Source organism: Entelurus aequoreus, linkage group LG10 (assembly GCF_033978785.1).
Source record: "Entelurus aequoreus isolate RoL-2023_Sb linkage group LG10, RoL_Eaeq_v1.1, whole genome shotgun sequence".
Taxonomy (NCBI): domain Eukaryota; kingdom Metazoa; phylum Chordata; class Actinopteri; order Syngnathiformes; family Syngnathidae; genus Entelurus; species Entelurus aequoreus.
In genome coordinates, this window is record NC_084740.1 from 31,615,102 (window position 1) to 31,635,508 (window position 20,407).

The 20,407-nt window shown below is 40.1% G+C and overlaps 1 protein-coding gene across 1 annotated transcript in view; it reads right to left on the reverse strand.

Moving 5' to 3' along the window:
- Window positions 1-576: 576 nt before the first annotated feature.
- The window catches only part of LOC133659137 (uncharacterized), a 50,376-nt gene continuing 30,545 nt past the window's right edge, over window positions 577-20,407 (reverse strand). The window contains exons 12-26 of the mRNA XM_062061872.1: window positions 13,459-14,312; window positions 12,848-13,049; window positions 11,010-11,142; window positions 9,607-9,664; window positions 9,449-9,531; window positions 9,283-9,319; window positions 8,552-8,785; window positions 7,654-7,724; window positions 6,410-6,642; window positions 6,200-6,336; window positions 5,986-6,132; window positions 3,592-3,689; window positions 3,418-3,528; window positions 3,204-3,346; window positions 577-855 (exon numbers count right to left, since the gene is read on the reverse strand). Of these exons, the coding sequence (XP_061917856.1) occupies window positions 770-855; window positions 3,204-3,346; window positions 3,418-3,528; window positions 3,592-3,689; window positions 5,986-6,132; window positions 6,200-6,336; window positions 6,410-6,642; window positions 7,654-7,724; window positions 8,552-8,785; window positions 9,283-9,319; window positions 9,449-9,531; window positions 9,607-9,664; window positions 11,010-11,142; window positions 12,848-13,049; window positions 13,459-14,312 (2,627 nt within the window). The 3' untranslated portion in view covers window positions 577-769. The remainder of the gene's footprint in view (window positions 856-3,203; window positions 3,347-3,417; window positions 3,529-3,591; window positions 3,690-5,985; window positions 6,133-6,199; window positions 6,337-6,409; window positions 6,643-7,653; window positions 7,725-8,551; window positions 8,786-9,282; window positions 9,320-9,448; window positions 9,532-9,606; window positions 9,665-11,009; window positions 11,143-12,847; window positions 13,050-13,458; window positions 14,313-20,407) is intronic.

The window sequence follows — 20,407 nt, forward strand, 5'->3', positions numbered from 1 at the left end:
GCTACAGCCATTAATTGCCCCAAGTGTTTTCACAGGACTGTCTGAAACCCATTTTTCCATTGTCCCCAATTATCTGAGGTCAGGCACGGGGCAGCAGCCTAGATTCTCCGGCCACTTTGTCCAGCTCCTCCCGGGGGATCCCGAGGCGTTCCCAGGCCAGCTTGAAGACATACAACGTGTCCTGGGTCTTCCCCGTGACCTCCTACCAGTCGGATGTTCCCTAAACACCTCCCTAGGGAGGCGTCCGGGGTGCATTCTCACCAGATGCCCTAATCACCTCATCTGGCTCCTCAAGATGTGGAGGAGCAGCGGTTTTACTCTGAGCTCCTCCCCAATGCCATTGCTTCTCACCCTATCCCTAAAGGGAGAGCCCCGCCCCCCACGCAGGAAACATACTTTGCCCGCTTGTACCCGTGATCTTGTCCTTTCGGTCACAAGCTCATGACCATAGGTGAGAATACGGACGTAGATCGACCAGTAAATTGAGAGCTTTGCCTCTCGGCTCAGCTCCTTCTTCACCTGGACGAATCGATGCACCAGCTAATAATTGCTACCATTTAATACTGTAAAAAAACATGCTTTTATATTTTAATTTATTTTTAAAAAGCTTTTACAACACAAACATCTACACAATATATGCACAAATACACAAAAAAGAGAATGTTTCAATTAATTATATGTAAACAATGTGGAGGTATTTAGACCCACAAAACTTAAAATTGTATTGTTATTTTGAGCATTTGAAGTCGTTTTGAAAGAGGTTATAACCTTAAGAAGAGCTGAAATATGAGGAGGAAGACAGCTTCAAAGAGGCCGGGGCCAGGTGGGAGGAGCTAGAACACTGCAATATCTGTGCTGGAGGAAAGAGAGGACAATATGAGCAAATACAAGAAATACTTTACATTTTGGCCACAATTTTATTAACTATTAACATTTGTGAGAATGGTATTTTAGATACCCTACTAGGGCTTGGCAACCTCCAGCCCTTCTATGGTCTTTAAAAGGGAAACTGAGCATTTGCCTACCATTCGCAATCTTTATGTAAGACAAGAGTTCAAATCCCAGCCGAGTCATACCAAAGACTATAAAAATGGGACCCGTTTCCCTCCCTGCTTGGCACTCAGCATCAAGGGTTGGAGTTGGGGGTTAAATCACCAAAATGATTCCCGGGCGCGGCGCCGCTGCTGCCCACTGCTCCCCAAGGGGATGGGTCAAATGCAGAGGACAAATTTCACCACATCTAGTGTGTGTGTGACAATCAATGGTACTTTAATCTTTAATCTTTAAACACATCAGTCTTTCTTTTTTTATGCATTCTAATCTGTAATATACGGCAAATACGAGGTGGCTAACAATAAAGCTAATGGGAATCTACTGTTGCGCCCATGAGGCCCCTCCAAAAAACTTCCAAAAACCTGACCTGAATATTAACCAAGAATTAGCAAAACCGTTATTTTACGGCTAATGCAGACAAACTATGTTTAGTGGCGCCTTGATCACAGGGGTAACTAGCTTATGCAGCTATTGAAATACTGAGCCATTTATCTGCTGCATCGCCTCTGACTTGGTAAAAGTTAATTATAGATTATAAATATCGAGAAAGACAAGAAAAGATGCTTGTTTGCACCCACCTTTTTTTTTTTTTTTTAAACGTGCGTAAAAATTATGAATAATTCTTCATCTAAACGGCAAGATATAAACATCACATCAGTCGGCATCCCAATGAGAGCAGGCATTGTACAGTAAGTCAGTGGTCCCCAACCTTTTTGTACTTGCGGACCGGTCAATGCTTGAAAATCTGTCCCACAGACCGGGGGGGGGGGGGGGGGTAGCAAAAAAAAATTTTTTTTTTTTTTTAACTTATTGTGCGGCCGCGGTGGTTGGGGACCACTGCAGTAAGTGATTGTTTTATTATGTTTGTATTTCTTGTTTAGCATAGGAATACGCAACTTGCTGGATCTGCCTATCACTCAGCTTCTAAAACTTGTAGCTCATCTTCCTTATTTTCAGGCTCAAAAATATAAGGTTTTGACTAGGTTTTTGACTAGGTTTTGTCCCAAAGTAGTCGTCGTCGTCCCTCATTAAGTCTGCCATGATTAGTAGTAGTTGTTGGTGTTGAAGGAAATAGCAAACGTTAAAAGTCTGAGAAATTAATGTGCCATTGTATACCTACAGTACACTGAGCAAAATACGTAAATATTACATGTTACTTTTGAATGTGCCTGTTACTACATTACATATATACTTAGTGTGTATACAAAACGTTGATGGAGGTTTTGGAATGTTTTTTACAGCGCTTTATAGGCGCAATAAAGCTCATTTTATTACATCAATTGTTAGCTGACCTTTGCTAGCGTTTATTTACGAGTTAGAATGCATTAAAAAAAAACAATGATTGTGTTCTTGTCTCACATACGGATTGTAAATAATAAAAATAAACCTGCTCAGTGGCCTTGTGGTTAGAGCGTCCGCCCTGAGATCGGTAAGTCATGAGTTCAAACCCCGGCCGAGTCAAACCAAAGACTATAAAAATGGGACCCATTGCGTCCCTGCTTGGCACTCAGCATCAAGGGTTGGAATTATTCCCGGGCGTGGCCACCGCTGCTGCTCACTGCGCCCCTCACCTCCCAGGGGGTGAATAAGGGGATGAGTCGAATAGAGAGGACAAATTTCACCACACCTAGTGTGTGTGTGACAATCATTGGTACTTTAACTTTAAATCACAGACAAAATTCCCCCCCAAAAAAGGTGCAGTTCCCCTTTAAGGCAGCAAAATGCTATCAAAATCAATTACGTTTCTGTAATTAGATCATAAAGGTTTGTGAATTTACGTAAAGGGATGACATGGCGAGTGCTACGAGACGTAAGGAGGATTATTTAATATTTAAACAATATTTGTCAACATAAAAGCGATGGACAACGTATGTTAGGCAAACCAGCAAAAAGTTTATGTTGGGTTGCCTTGTTGCCACCGTGGGGCGACTAAAAATGTTTAATTTTGCCCTCGTTAAGATTTTATAAAAGCTCAAATGCTGCCATATTTGCCTGAGAAACAGCATCTTCTGCAGTATACATATGTTTTTGGTCTTGTTCGTATAAAATAGCCCCTTGCCGTGATGCAAAACACAAAGTCCACTGCCGAGGACGCTGGCTCTCAGGAGGTTATACAATCCAATGAAAGATCAATATTCATGCAGCCTAACCTGTAATTTGCTCCGCTTTCTCAAAACTAAAGCACCGGTGTCTCTGATATGCCTCAAAATTGACGGAGGGGTCGTCCTCCGATAGTGTGTGTGGAACCTGGCCGTCGCCCGGGCGACACACCTCGAAACGAATCCATCGGTAGCTGAGAGGACATGAAAAGCAGATATTAGGAAGTGCACGCCGTTCAGGTTTGGTAAAGGGGGCAAAGTGTACTTGTTGCATTTGCGTGCTCCAGGACAACTCTGGATGAGGTTCTGGATGGTGGGATGAGAGAAGCCGAAGAAGTCCGCTCCAGAAGGAACAATTGGAGCAACAGACTTGGAACTGTGGGAATAAAAATGGTAATTGAAATAATAAAGGGGACATGAGTCGACAGCGCAGAAGTACCTGACTGAAGCGATGGCCTTGAGCAGGTTGGAGTGGCATGTCAGGGCAGATGAGGCAACGATGGCATTCTGTGGGTCGTCTTCTGGCACAATTTCAAACTAGCGGGGAAAAACAAGAGCTTGCAACTTGGAAAAGCCCTCTAGGATGGAGTTGGTTTTCTTGGTTACTTTTGGATCTGTTCCTGTCTCTTCCCATTTACTGTATGCTAAAGATAGATGGATACTTTGTCTTAATTGTATGTTTAATGTTGTTCCTACACTGTAAACATTTACCAGGATTTCACAATTAACAGTATTTTTTCATAGTAAAATACTGTAATCAAATGTTCCTTTAATATTACAGTAAACGACTGTAAAAATGACAATATCCTTGTATTTCACAGCAATCAAATGTTTCTTCACAGCAAAATACTATAATCATAGTCCTCTAATATCACAACAAATTTCAGTAAATTCAAACTGATTTGTCTCTTAAAGGATTACATAGACTACAGTATGCAGCACACTCTTGCTTAGTAAATGGCAGTATGCTGTTTAACCGAGAGAGTACCGGTAATTAACTATAAAAATCAATTTGTGAAGTTTAGTTAATGCATTTAGTTGAATTTTGAATGTAATGAACTGCGAAATTACAATTGTGAAATTACAACATTTAGTCGTACCTTTACTGTAATTACCATCCATCCATCCATTTTCTACCGCTTATTCCCTTCGGAGTCGCGGGGGGCGCTGGAGCCTATCTCAGCTACAATCGGGCGGAAGGCGGGGTACACCCTAGACAAGTCGCCACCTCATCGCAGGGCCAACACAGATAGACAGACAACATTCACACTCACATTCACACACTAGGGCCAATTTAGTGTTGCCAATCAACCTATCCCCAGGTGCATGTCTTTGGAGGTGGGAGGAAGCCGGAGTACCCGGAGGGAACCCACGCAGTCACGGGGAGAACATGCAAACTCCACACAGAAAGATCCCAAGCCCGGGATTGAACCCAAGACTACTCAGGACCTTCGTATTGTGAGGCAGATGCACTAACCCCTCTGCCACCGTGCTGCATCGTAAAATCACAGCTCTACAGTTACAGTAATTTGCTGTAAAGATATTTCACGGTAAATTACTGTAAATGTTACTGTGAAAGAAATGAAAATATTAGCCAGTAATTTCCTGTGAATTTGCACTGAATATATTTACAGTGTACAATGTGCCAAGTTTTGAGCCACAAATGCACACTCCAGACCCCCTGATTTACCATTTTATGCTAAATCAAAAATATTTCCCCTCTGGACCTCCACATTTGAACACACATACGTTTCCATGAACTAAATTAGCCTGATCCCTCAAATAATCTTGTTTCTTCTTTTTTCACACCTTCATGTTAAACCCCTGTTGCCATGCTCCATCACAGACATTCTCAAACTGTGGTACAGGTGTGACTAGTGGTACGCGGGCTCCATCTGGTAGTACGCCAAAGAATCAAATATTCAAACAGTGTTACCGTAATGTTACAATGATCAAAATAATATACTTATTAAATAAAACCTATGTTTGTTTTTTAATGAATATTTAGGCCTACTATGCAACTGATTTTAATGTTGGTCGATATGATGGTAATTTGATAGACAAGTGTTTTCCGAGGTGGTACTTGGTGGAAAAAGTTTTGAGAACCACTGCTCTCTCTAATGTGACTGTTGGTCATACACAGTGTTCTTCCTGTACACTAGGGGGCTATCATTGTCATTTCAGCTTGTTTAACTATGTGGAAACGTAAATAGAAGAAGAGAATGCTACATGGGGAGCGAATGGTGTTCTAGCTCCAGATCTAATAATAACTACAACTTTCCATTGCTATTTGGTGTTGTTGATAATGTCTTAATGTGTTTAAATGACACTTGTGGTTATTATGATTATAACATTTCCTTGTGGTCTACATAACATGTAATGGTGGTTCTTTGGCCAAAATTTTGCATCCTTTTACAGACCGTTTTTGAGCCGCAATTTGACCGCCTCTTCAGGATGCACCGTTTTATGGGTGGTCTTATTTACGTGGCTCCTCTTCGACTTCGTCTTCTCCCCACCATCTTTGTTGTAGTTTTTAACGCTCACTTCAATAGCGAATCTACTGCCAGAAAATGTCCAACTATATGCTACTTTGTATTAGAAATGGCAACCGCTAAGGATGCATGGGCATGTACAAGCCAGTATTTTATTACTGACATGTTACTGACATCTTAAAATACATAGATACATACTGTATGTACAGTATGTCAGTAACTTTTGTATAGGTTAAAGAGCTGCTGCCCCAGTTTGTCAAATGTAAAAAATTCTAACTCCAAAACAGTGCATCCTCATCATCATCATCGTCAGTGCGACCATGCGTGTGTGTTTTGATTACCTGCGGTCCGCTTCTCCCGTCTTTGATTTGGCAGGTGTATAGGCACTGCTGCTCAGGGTTTTTCATGCTGGCGAAGACTCGCGTGCTGCAGAAGCCCACTGGGTAGATGGCGCATTCGTCATGGAACAGCATTCTGTCCGTGATGATCTGGGGAAGAAATATTTTAATGGCCAGATTTGAAGTGAATGATGTCACGTGATGAGAGCTCCCCGACCTCGCCCAAACTGTAGACCGTTAAGCCTCCAAGCACGATAGGGAAGACGGGGCGACCACAGGAGTCCAGCGCAATAGGTTGGACTAACTTCCTGGAGCCATCCGCTAGTTTTCTCTTTTTGGTCATTTTCCTAGGAACTTAAAAAAACAAAAATGTTAACACACATCTAATATAGTTTTGACGTTTATGCTTTTTAGATGTGGCACTGACACTCCTCTTTTCCATTCTCTCGGACTCGCTCTTTTCGTTCTTTCTTGGGCTTTTTAAGAAATCCTTCTTCGCCGGTTGACAGCGCCGACATGAGGTTATGAGTTCCGCACAGGCCAGGAGCCCCACCGGCACCTGAACTAACTGGGGGAGTGGGCACAGCAGGATGGGTGCTTGAGCTGGGTGTGGGCAGGAAGTCCCCATCTGACAGAGACTGGTAGTGCAACAGCAAAAATCTGAGTATTGAAAAGATAAAATTAATACATTTTTCTCAAGTTTTTCAGAATACATGAAAAAATTGAGCCACGTGTTGACTACCCTTGACATAGACCACATAATAAAATTGTAGAATCACATGTTAAACTGAGGATGTAGGCGATTTTACCACAGGTGGGCAGCATTATAAAGAGTTGATTTAAAAAATTAAATAATAAAATGTTTTGATTTACTTGAGCAATTATTTTAAGTGGACAATAATGACTATGCTACAGGCATTTTGCAGGTGCATCTCAATAAGTTAAAAAAATATTTAGAAAGTGAATTTATTTCAGTAGTTAGTCTTATATTAGATATCTGTAGATTCATAACAGTCACATATTTTAAGAATCCCCTTTTATTATTGATGATTACACAAAAAATATCTAAACATTTGATAAAAATGTAAAAAAGTACTATTAATACTGGTTTGTTTTAATCAGCAAAAATATTTCTGAGCCTTTATCTAGTCTCTTTGTCTGAAATCAAGTACTCTGAGCACAATATTCACATTTATTGAAAAACAGCTGTGTATTTAAATTATGTGTATTATAAACATTACTATACACACCCTATTAGCATCTTGACTTGGAAATACCGTATCGACCCAAATATTAGTCTTAAAAGGGCCATTTTACATTCAATGTTTAGAGATGTATAGATTAGATTAGATAGTACTTTATTAATCCCCGAGGGGAAATTATACATGCACACCAAGAGGTGGCGCCAAATAACTTTTTCCCAAAGTGAGTCATAGCTTTTCTTCCTGTCACTCACATGCACATCAGTGACCTGAAGAGGTGATAATTTGATCTACTTCTAATAAAACAAATCATATCAATGAACCAAATCAATAACTTTCAAGACCGTTGGCAATTTTTCTGTGTACGAAAAATATTTTTACAAAGAAATCTTGATAAAGAGGCGGTGGTCATGTATTGTGGTGAATACAGAACTTGCTCTTTGTACATTTAAAAAAAACTTTTACTTACTGTCGCTCTTCTTTGGCTCTAACAAACTTCTCTTCTATGTGGGCAACTTCATCATGCAAGGCTGCATTTTCCTGTAAATAAAATAATCAATATGACGTAAAAAGAGAAATCTTAACAGTGGAACCTCTGCACCTGACTATTACTGAGATCATACCACTTGAACATAACATTTATGGAATACATTCAACTTCAGCACAACTAGCATCAAATAATTTATTACAGTAATTGCATTTGGGGTTTTCTGCAATGCTAATGCCACAAGAAGTAGCAGCCTCAATGAGTAGCGGTGTTAAGACAAGAAAAATTAGAAGGTAAACTAACATTTAAGCCAGCTTTGTCCCAGTACTATTGTCAAATATGTCCATGCCCGTCATCACTCGCTGACAAAGTTACAATGGAGAGTGTTGTTGTCAATTAACTTTCTTTTTCACACTTCTAAAAGTAATCATTTAGTATTGTTTCACATCTTGATATTGACAGGAGTTGACCTATTTCTAGTGTTTGTAACAACAACTTAAAGCAGTACTTTTCAAATAGGGGATGCAGTATTAGTGTTTTTATTCAAGCTTGAACCAAACACAAGCTTCCAGCTAGGTGGCAGCAGTGCTCAAACTAATCAATAGGCTGTTTGTTTTTAAATGTTACAAATTCAGTTAATAAACTTAACTTGGGGTGTTTTAAGTTGTAGTGGTTTCTCAACTAATTTTTTTGTCTATTTTGATAATCAGGTGATTGTACACGGAATATTGTTAAAATAGAGTCAATACAGGGTTTAAGATGGTGATATTATTCAAATTTCCTTGGGGAAACTAGTCTACAAGTACAAACAAATAATAGGTTCCAAGGTATTTAGGTGGGTAAAAAAGCATTTCTAAAGACTGAAAATGAGTTGACTTACAAATATCATGGCACGCGCTGCCTTGCGCAGACGAAGGTACTTCAGCCGGTACTTTTCGTTCAGCTTTTTCCGCGCTCCTTTCTTCATCCTGGCCTTGTTCTCAGAGGCTGGGAAGGGGGTGGCGGTGGTGGTGGTGGAACCGCCGCTTTGTCCTGAAGCGGGGTTCTGCTGCGCGGGGCCAAGGAAGGCCTTGGCAGAAAAGGCCTGAAGTGCCTGCTGATGCTCGTCATTGGACTGCAAAAATAAGAAGGGAATCAACACCAGAAAACACTTCTAGAGAATGGAAGAAAACACCTGGAATGGGAACACTTAAATAAAAAGTGATGACACAAACACGACGGGTATGGCATGAGAAGTGATACAACAAGTCCACCCTTTATTTAAAAAAAATTAACTAATCTTCAGCATCCAAACAAATAACTTTCTAATATTTAAGCTCAGTGTATTACTATCCTGTTTAACTCACCAGCAATGCAAAGACTCCATTTCTGTTCTCAATCCTCTTGAATCTCCTGCTGCCTTTTTGTGTCTGAAACATAGCGTGAGTCTGAGGCTCGGACGCAGCCGCAATTCGGGCTTAATTTAGATCACAGTTGCTTGCTGTGCATCTCACTACAGAGTTCATAGATCCTCCCCACATCAAGTGGTAATGGTGATGTGAAACAACAAGGATGGAAACAACTAAAAATGTGCAACACAAGCAGAAAGGAACAGGTGGTGCTTGTCCTTACCTCACGATACATGACGGCTTCCAGACTGGACTTTGCACTAGATGGGAGAAAGACAATAAATATTACATTCTTTAAAATAATTATATTCAGCTAATGACATTTAGGTTTGTTTTCCACTTTACTAAAACACAATCCTGCAAAAGAAGAAATTAGCAAATGACTGTACTTGGATTGAACAAGTCCCCTGTCAATGATCCTCTGCTTGATCTCCTTGATGTGCATAGGATGTCCTGCTTCTTCCAAAACAATCTAAATGAGGAAAAGACTAATTTGGTTCAAAAAAACAAAACGAGAAGACCTATTCTAAATTGTAAAAGCACATACCTGAGCAGCATCAAGCCAGGTAAGGTTTGGCTTCTCTGCAATTTCACCGGAAGCTTCACTGGAAATAAAAAGTGATGCGTCATCTACAGAAATATTTGTTGCATATTGACTCTACAATCCATACATATGCATAATCTATTGAGATTCAAGACAAGCTGTATTCATTACAATGCGTTAAAGGGGTCATGATTTTTTTTTCTACATTTAAAACACTTCCTTGTGGTCTATATAACAAGTAATGGTGGTTCTTTGTCAAAATGTTGCATAGATTATGTTTTACAGACCGCTTTGCGCCGTTTTGTAGGCGGTCTTATTTACGTGCCTCCACTTCGAAGGCATTTTCTCCCCGTCATCCATGTTGTAGTTTTAGCGCTTACATAGCGGGTCTATCGACAGATACCCAGTGGATATAAAGTCTACACACGCTTGTTCTATTGCCAGGTTTTCGTGATGTAACAAAAATGCCAGCAAGACAAATGATTTTGCAACTTTTTCCACCTTTAACATGACCTGTGAGAGCGATACAGACCCCCTCAGGCCATGATAGAGGTGTTATTCAACTAGTTGTAAGTCGATTTATCATCCCAAAAGTTATGAAAATATGTTATGAAGGTTGAAAAGTTACTTAGTGCTGATTTAATTGGTGACAGATGTGTACTGACTACGGTTTAACATGAGTTTGAATATAATTGGTTAAATCTGAACACAGCCACATTGGATGTGCACACTTATGCAACCACGTTATCTCAGTTGTTTATTTTTACTTCACCTCCCTAAAAGATTTCTGTTTGTTGTACAGGTTACAGGTCACATGAAAGGTGGAAAAAGTTGTAAAATTATTTATCTTGATGTAATTTTTCAATGACAAAAACCTGGCATTTGAACAGGATTGTGTAGACTTGTTATATTCATTGTAAGTTCTAACAATATGCTAGTTTGTATTAGAAATGGCAAAAGCTGCGGATGCATGTGCATGTACGAACGAGCCAGTCTGCTCCACAACAAGAGGATAGAGAAAAAGATGGCACTTATTGACTACAATGGCGGACTTGCGCAAAGCAATTTGGGTACATTCACACTTAGGAAAAAACGTCACAGGTTGTGCAAATTCCAAATTGCTTGTTCTGAGGAAGTATGAAGGCAAGCAAAATTGTCTTATAAATATCTCTGCCATGTGTCAATTGTTTGATTTAAAATTGTCGGTACTTATGCAAATCCCAAAGACACAAAAAAACAGGTACCAGTAGGTACAGAAAGTTGGTTTTGCATAACAGGTACCCTTTAAAGACATTGGAAGAGATGCACTGATTTAACAACATGCATTTACTCCAAACTAATCTGTTATTCCTTTAAGCAGCTAATACTATGGCCCGTGAGTGTATATATCAACAAGCAATGACAACCTCTCCAGGCTATCAGCAGTCCCAGACAGACCAGCAATGTCGAGAGCTGGAAATAGAGAATAGTTTCCCTGTCCATCAGCTTCCATCTCAGATTCAAACGTGTTGAGTGACTCCATTGGGGACTGGGATGACCCTGTGAACAAAAAATTAAGATAAAAGTCTGCCGTCTGGTATACAGTTACAAACAGAAAACAACCACTTCAAGTTATTTTTGTTTTTGAGCATGCCTGAACTTAAGGCTTTATCAACTGAAGTAGGTTCAATCAACAATGAAAAGCTTGTCGAAAGAGAAATGTTTACAGATTATTGTTTTATTCTCTACAGGAGCTGGTCAGGTTAACTTCAAACGTTTTCCCCACAGTGCTGCACACTGCTAAATATTGTCAGGGGCCATTTTGATATTTTTAGTTAATAAACATACTAAACACAATCCAATGTGCTAGCTGAGATTGTCAGAGAAACAAGGATGTGGAGATGTCCCCATTTACTATAGAAGAGGTCAAATTTCGTATTTTTTTAAACGAGAAGCTTTTATGTCCCATCTTCAAACTCTTTTGTATACTCTAGCCTTTAAATAGACCCCCCTTTTAGACCAGTTGATCTGCCGTTTCTTTTCTATTCCGCCCCCCTTTCCTTTGTGGAGGGGGAGGGCACAGATTCATTGACCACAGGTGAGGCGCTAGCTGTCCAAAGTCGGGACCCAGGGTGGACATCTGTGCATCAGTTGGGGACGTGTCTGCGCTGCTGACCTGTCTCCGCTCAAGATGATCTCCTGCTGGCCCCACTATGGACTGGACTCTAACACTATTATGTTAGATCCACTATGGACTGGACTCTCACAATACTATGCTAGATCCACTTGACGTCCATTGCACCTGTCCCCTCCAAGGTTTCTCATTGTCATCCCGTTGGGTTGAGTTTTTGCTTGCCCTGATGTGGGATCTGAGTTGTGCAGCCCTTAGCCCTTTGAGACACTCGAGATTTAGGGCTATATAAGTAAACTTTGATTGATTGATTGACTGTAACATAGAAATATTTGTCAACAATATTATGCTCTAGGCAAAATATTTTCAACATAAATGTTGATTTATGAAAGTAAGGCCTACATTTTCTAATTGGCTTAATGGTTTACAATTATCAAATCAAATCTTGGAGAATAATTAAGAGAACAAAAGCCCTTAAATTGATATCCTTGTTAAAAACATTTAAAGTGATTTAGGTAGCTCCAATTGTCTTTAAAAAAAAAATGTTTTTAATATTTTTTGTATTCTTACTAGGGGTGTGGGAAAAAATCGATTTGAATTCAAATCGCGATTCTCACGTTGTACGATTCAGTATCGATTCTCATTTTTCAAAAATCGATTTATTTTATTATTTTTTTTTTTTAAATTAATCAATCCAATTCAGTTTGCAAATACATCAAAGATGCTATTTGAATCCATTTCTAATGGATAAAGCTTTGGCCTGGACAAGAGGTCATCAGGTGGTCCCCAACGTTCACCGAGTGTTTCGACCCTTAACCACAACACTCTCCGGTTGGTGGGTCAGCAGTGATTGGCCAGATCACTGCCCCTCTCATCAAGGCTTCCAGCTATTGTCCTCTCTTTTATGCCAGAGCCAACAGGAGGCTCTCTCTGCCGCTTCTCCCAGCCTACGAAGGGCTGTTTTCCTCAAGTGACCTCTCAATCCGACCTTTGTCATCAGATTCCACACAGATTGAGCAGGGAATCCTCGACATCCAACTTCCACTGTCATCAGCCATGCTGTCCACCCCTTGTCTCGGCAGTCCTGGACAAGTTGTTGGTACTTTGTTTTCTTGCTCTCTGCCGCTTCCTCACATCCCTCCTCCCAAGGGACAGTAAGTTCCACCAGGATGATGTTATTTCCCTCTGGGGACCACATAACTATGTCTGGTCTTAGAGTGGTGGACAGTACCGCCTCTGGGAAGAGGAGCTTCCTCCCCAGGTCGACCTCCATCTCCCAACCCTGGGCCAACTGCAGGAAGTTTTGCTTGGCCTTGGACAACTGGTCTATGACCCTCTTTCACGAAGGTGATGGTGCTCAGCAGTGGCTTAGTTTTGGCCGGGTGTTTCTTTCTCCTCTCTTGCGCTAAGATGTCTGCGAGCATTGCCAACAGCCTGTCATGGCGCCACCTGTATCTTCCCTGGGTCAATGCTGTTTTGCACCCAGAAAGAATGTGCGCCATAGTTCCTCTACCGCCACACAACCTGCACAGCGGGTCCTCCCTCATTCCCCACTTATGCAAGTTGACTGGAGTCGGCAGGGTGTCGTATACTGCTCGGAGCAGAAACGAGATACGAAACGGCTCCAGCCTCTACAGTTCACTCCACGTCACGGTCCTCTTGGGAAGGTTCCACCTTGTCCAGGCACCTTGGGTTGTGAGCTCGACGGCTTTAGATCTTCTTCCTTCTTCCTCAAGGTTTCAAACTTCATCCTGGATCATGGTCCTCTTTTCCCTGGGAGTGGACTTGGACCACTGCTGGAAATGTGATGTTCCTAGACCCTGTCTTCCAGTGCAAGGGCTTCCGATGGTATCTTTGGTCCTGAGAGATGATTCTGCCTGGGTAACAGCAGCGCTGGCAGCCCACTTCCTGCCAGATCTTGTTATTATTCCAGCTTCCCTGATGAGTTGATCTTGGGAGTCCCTATACGTCAGGGAAAGTCTGCATTTTGCGACTTTAAACTCCTCCACAACTGAAGACAGGGGGAGCTGGAGCTGACCCGACCTTATGTAGAGCCCCGTAGATGTAAAGCTTGGGGGTATTCCCAACCATTTACGAAGATGCTTGTTGAACTTCCTCTCCAACCCTTCAACTGTAGTTATGGCCACTTCGTACACGGTGAGAAGCCACATAAGTCTTTGGAGTAGGCCATGCTGGTAGATCCAGCACTTGTATTTCCCAGGCAGACCAGACTTGTCAATCTTTTTCAACCATTCTTCAACTTGATTTTCGGTGCTGAAGATGCTGTTTTTATCTGTCATGGAGTCATCATACCACTTTCCAAGGCATTTAATAGGGTTCCCCTGGATGTTGGGGATTGTTTCCCCCTGAACAAGCAGCTTGAACTTTCCCGTTGTTTTTCCCTTTTGGATCACCAGACACCTTGATTTCTTGGGCTTGAAGATCATCTTTGCCCAAGTAGCCATACGATCCAGTTCCGCCAGGACCCATCTTGCCTGCACGTGAGTTGGTGTTATCACGGTAAGATCATCCATGAATGCCCTGATTGCTGGTTGTTGGCTTCCTGCTGCAGTCTTTGGTCCTCTTGACTTTATAATCGCTGCAGAGATGATCAGTTTCATTCCCATGACAAACAAGATGGGGGAGATGGTGCACCCTGTCACTATTCCTTTCTCCACTGGCTGCCATTTCAATAATACAAAGCAATACCATAACAATGCAATCCAATTCCAAAACCAAACCCGACCCAGCAACACTTAGAACAGCAATAAACAGAGCAATTGAGAGGAGACACAAACACAACACAGAACAATCCAAAAGTAGTGAAACAAAAATGAATATTATCAACAACAGTATCAATATTAGTAACAATTTCAACACAGCAGTGATTAAAAATCCCTCATTGACATTATCATTAGACATTTATAATTTAAAAAAAAAAGAACAATAGTGTCACAGTGGCTTACACTTGCATCCCATCTCATAAGCTTGACAACACACTGTGTCCAATATTTTCACAAAGATAAAATAAGTCATATTTTTGGTTCATTTAATAGTTAAAACCAATTTACATTATTGCAATCAGTTGATAAAACATTGTCCTTTACAATTAAAAAAGCTTTTTACAAAAATCTACTACTCTGCTTGCATGTCAGCAGACTGGGGTAGATCCTGCTGAAATCATATGTATTGAATGAATAGAGAATTGTTTTGAATCGGAAAAATATCGTTTTTGAATCGAAAATCGCGTTGAATCGAAAAAATCTATTTATAATCTAATCGTGACCCCAAGAATCAATATTGAATCGAATTGTGGGACACCCAAAGATTCGCAGCCGTAATTCTTACTCTCTGTATTTGCTTTTGTTTTCTTTCCTTAATGTTGAACGCTCCTTGACTTTTGTGTGAATTATAAATTGTATGTTTGTTGATCAATAAAAAAAATAAAAAAATACTATGTGCTAGCTAAGAATAATGTATACTTAATAGTAAGTAAAACGTAATCTTTGTGGTATTGGCATCAACCTTCCACCTATTTTCTTCAAATATATTTTTAACCATTTTGCTCTCATTTATTTTTTTGTAATTGTATGGGCAGTAGGTTTAGACATCCCTGTCTTGAATTAAAGAAAATGAGTCCCAAATTACAACTCAAAACATAAATAACTATAGCATTTCCATCCCAGGATAGTCATTTCATGCAAGCAATAAAAGGCAGATAAAGGGGATACTCACCTCAGAAACGGCTTTCTTTCCACTGTGTGTTTATAAATGTGTGTTTCGACCAGCCTTCCTAGCATTGCTAAAATGCAGCAGACAAGCCAAAGGCTAACTTTAGCGAACAGCGAATATTTGCATCCGCCGGCGCAAATGTTTTGATTCCACAAATTATGCGAGCGAAGCCGCAACTATTGAAACACAATGCATATTTCGACAATCATACTTTTTAAATTTTAATGCCAGTTAGCCAGATTCGTCAAAATAATTATTGAAAGCTACGCTGAAGCTTCCGCGTTCGCTCTTCTTCTACGACATAACAATCAATAACAGAGCTCACGCGCAATACTGCCACCCATAGACATCTTATAAGGGTACGCAGCAAAGACCGCTACTGCCTAATGGCGCTGACGAGACGCGGGGCCGCCATCTTGGAGTGGTGATCCGCTCCACTCAGTGCAATTCATTTGGCAGGAGCAATGAATTGTCAGCGCATTAAATTAATCTTTCCTCACTGAATACCTCTGGTTTTCACGCGTTTTTTGGTCATACGTGTAGCTATGATAAAGGACACATGTTTTGGCGTGTTTTATTATTCATAGTTTGCTTAACAGTAATAGAATATTCTTATATGCTATAACTGACCAGACGTCTGAGATCAAAACTGGGAATATAATCCCAGAGAAGGAGGGAAAAAAAACGGTCAGCTATTTTTAAGTTGAAGAAACAATATGATTAGGTTATATATACATGTGTATATCCTACATAAACAATGTATGAATACATTAGATATCTATATATTTTAGGGACCTATAGACTGTATCTCTGTTGCTGCAGCAGCAGAGAGTTTATTCTGTCTTGACACTTTGTATTGATATTTTGTATTACATTCTTCCCTTAAATGATCATGTTTACACTGATTGTTTTATATGTATGTTTTATGTATGTCGCTTTGGATAAAAGCGTCTGCCAAATACTTAAACATAAACATATATAAACACTTGAAAGTCTTTATATCAGCTAAAACCACCAATCTGTTTCACTGGATTCAGAATAAAACCAAATTCTGTCTTATCCAACAATGTTAGTATTAGAACTTTATGTTATTCAAGTATGGCATTTTTAAATTGAATTAATTTGATTGACAAGCAATTATATTATGGTCATACTCTTGTTGCAGGGGCAGGGTGGGGGGCGCGGGGGGGGGGGGGGGGGGGGGCGTTTCCACATCTGCGGTCCCCTCCAAGGTTTCTCATTGTTATCCCATTGGGTTGAGTTTTTACTTGCCCTGCTGTGGGATCTGAGCCGATGTCGTTGTGGCTTGTGTAGCCCTTTGAGACACTCGTAATTTAGGGCTATATAAGTAAGCATTGATTGATTGATTGATTGATTGATTGATTTATGTTGTTTTTGGTCACTCATTCTGTTGACCTCTGCTCTGCTTTCCTATGTTTCATCACATATCTCTGAGGCTTGCAGGGAGACTGAGCCAAGAGTCACACCTGTGGTGCATTTGGCAATTAGGCCTGAACGTTGCTGCTGTGATGGTTGTTGTTCGTTTCTCTGCATTGGTCATCAATGTTACTTCTGGAACCTAGCTTAATCCTGTTTTGCTCCAGTGCATGTTTTGGTAGGTTTTTTTAAAATTCTGTGTCGTTTGCAAGAATTTTTTTTTAGATGTACTTGGTTTTTATGTTGCTACTTTGCCCTTGTCTTTTGCCACACCTTTTATTGTTACCTTAAGACTGTTTTTTTTTCAAGCATTTTTGTTTCGCTTTTTTTTTTTGCATACCACTTTTGACAGGATTAGACATGTCCTCTTATTTGTTGAACTTTTGCAACACCTGCTCTGCTGGACTTGTAAATAAAACTTTGTTTTTTTTAACCTGTCTCTATGTGCCTGTATCTTGGGTTCCAGCCACAAACTGCCTGACGTTTGCTTTTTGCAGAATTTTTATATAAGCCATCTTTTTTTTGTTTACAATGTTCTCTTACCATGAATTGATTAATGTGGACCCCGACTTAAACAAGTTGAAAAACTTATTCGGGTGTTATCATTTAGTGGTCAATTGTACGGAATAAGTACTGTACTGTGCAATCTACTAATAAAAGTTTCAATCAATCAAAAAAACTCTTAACCTTTCTGATGACTGTGTGATAAAGAACAGGATCATAGGCCAGTGGTTTTGGGAAATGCATAACAAGGCAGAGGCTAAACTGGCACCCTTAGCAGAATTTTATTTGGGTTACCCCCTCAACGCCGCCATTACAAATGTGTGATCACACTTTTTTTCGTGAAACGATTGTTGTACTAAATTCGATGCATGCTTTGTACTTACCGGTAAATGAACTATTGGGAAATAAATTATTCAATGATTATTTATAAAAACATATTTTAACATTGTTAAAAAAATACATGTATAAACCTTCCTTACTGAAATTCAAATTTAGTGTCATTGTCTTTCTAGACAAGCACTAATGTCGGCCAAATAATGAACAGGAAATTAATAAGTAGATTAATAAGAGGAGGATGTGTTAGAAATGGCTATGCAATGGAAAAGGGGTAGGTTTTGAATACTTTAAGCTTCTTTTTACTCCTTTTCGGACATGTGGTCATGAGAAACTTGGAAATATGTCTTGAACCACAATGTAACTGCATGCATGTTCGAAATAAACACAGCGTGTGATCTGCGTGATCGGCCCTGCATGGAGCAGTGCAATCAGGACTCCATGTCCAAAGCGCAACAATCCGAGACAAAAGAAGAGCAAAATATCACCTGACATGCCAAAATTTGCTGGAGGTTGTAATTTAGACAACTGGGTCTTGCTCATGTGGTAAATCCCTCTTGCCTTGCTGGCAAAGACCTACGTTACCAAATAGTACGTACAGCACCTTATTACCACTAGTGACAAATTGACCAAAAGGCATGTTTCTCCTCATGTTCTATTCACGTGTAACAGGAGGGTTTTTTTTTTCGTATAAGCAGACACATTACTAGGTTTAAATAGCGGCACTTTTATTGTGACAAAACATAAGTAGCAGGCAAAGAAGTGTTGGATGCATAGTTTTAACACCCAACCCATCAACCTGTTTGTGGTTGTAGTCATACTTGTAAAACAAAACCTAAGATGGACAACAAAAAAAACAAAAGTCATTGTGACGATGGAGGAATGGCCATACTTTGTGTCACGTTGCTGCTACCGCAAGTAGCTCTCCTGTGCTAAAATAATAAATTGAGAAATCAAAGAAGAGTCAAAGTCTTTGGTATCCTTTTTGATACGCTGGCATGTTTAAATAAAAAAATTGCAAACCAAATATTACATAATTTTCATATTAGACTAATCGGTCTGTTCTTACTCAAATTATATTGGCGGTAATTCGAGTCACCCACATTTTCTAAAAGTTTTACGTATAATTGCAGAGACTATCTTTTTAAAGAAGGTGCAGCACTACTTTATCTTCAGTCCCTTCATCTGTTTTGGCCATGCACATCCATCTTCTTCACCTTCTTCCTGAAGTCCAACCAGTTCTTTTTTAAAAAAAATATTACTTTTTTTGTGCAGTTCTCGTAGCCCCAGCGCGTTAACAAGCTCACACATGCTATCCCACTCACTCTTCTTTCATTCGCTCGAGACTCGATAAAGAAATACCTCCTACTGACTCTTACTTAATTCTGATTGGACAGTGTGTGCAGATCTCAAGCAAATGGCTAATTTCAATACGATTTGCGTGTTTAAGGGGGCGTGGCCTGGGGTTGGTCTGGCAAAACATGTGCGGTCAATCCCGAGTTGATTGGGATGTAAAAAAGAAATGTGCTTAAAATACATTAGAATTTTTTGCCTACGCTGTTTTCTGGATTTGAGCGTATGCCAATTTTTAGTAAGAAATCCTCAAAACTCTTAATACATGAGGCCCCAGGAGTCCATTCAAAGAGGACTTCCAAAAATGAAAAGTTAGTCACTTGTGTGTTCGCATGTGTCCTTGCATTTTTCATTTGTCAAAGGATCTTTCAACACACACGGAACAACTGAAAGGTTTTTCTCCTGTGTGTGTTTTCCATGTGTGTTTGCATCTTTCATTTGTCACAGGATATTTTACTACACAATGAACAACTGAAAGGTTTTTCTTCTGTGTGTGTTCACATATGTGACAGCGTCTTTCCCATTTTAAATAACTTTTTACCTAAGTTTGAGCAATTAAAAGGTTTTACACCTATAAGTGTTTTCATGTGTTGTTTGTCGGAGATTATTTTACGACAAACTGAACAACCGAAAGCTTTTTCTCCTGTGTGTGTGTTTGCATGTGTCTTTGCATTTTTACTTCTCACAGGATCTTTCGCCACACACTGATCAACTGAAAGGTTTTCCCCTCTGTGTGTTCTCATGTGTGTTTCCATATTATGTTTGTTAAAGAATATTTTACCACAAACTGAGCAATTGAAAGGTTTTCTCCTGTGTGTGGTTCTGATGTTCTGATATTATATTAGTCAGCGGATCTTTCACCATACACTAAACAACTAAATGGTTATTTTTATGTGTACTTCTGATGTGTTTTTGCATATTACATTTGTCAGATAATCTTTTACCACAAACTGAACAAATGAAATGTTTTTCTTGAAAGGTGTTTCTCCTTTGTGTGTCTGCATGTGTTGTGTCAAATCAGAGTTTCTAACAAAGACTTTTGGACAAACTGAACAACTACAGGGTTTTCTCTTGTGTGTTTTCTTGTGTGAATTAGCACATTAGCTCTGTGAGAGGTGGTCTACTGCAGGGCTTGTCTGAAGTCCGGACTCTGTTCTGGATCCAGACCACGAGTCAGTCCGCACCCAGTCGGGACCCAGCCAGCCCACTTTATGTGAGGAATTACAAAAGGTGGGCGGCGTAGCTCAGATTTTAGAATGGCCAGCCAGCAATTTGAGGGTTCCGGGTTCGTCTGTAAGATGGTGTTGAGCCGTGGTCGGACAGATGATGCCCTCC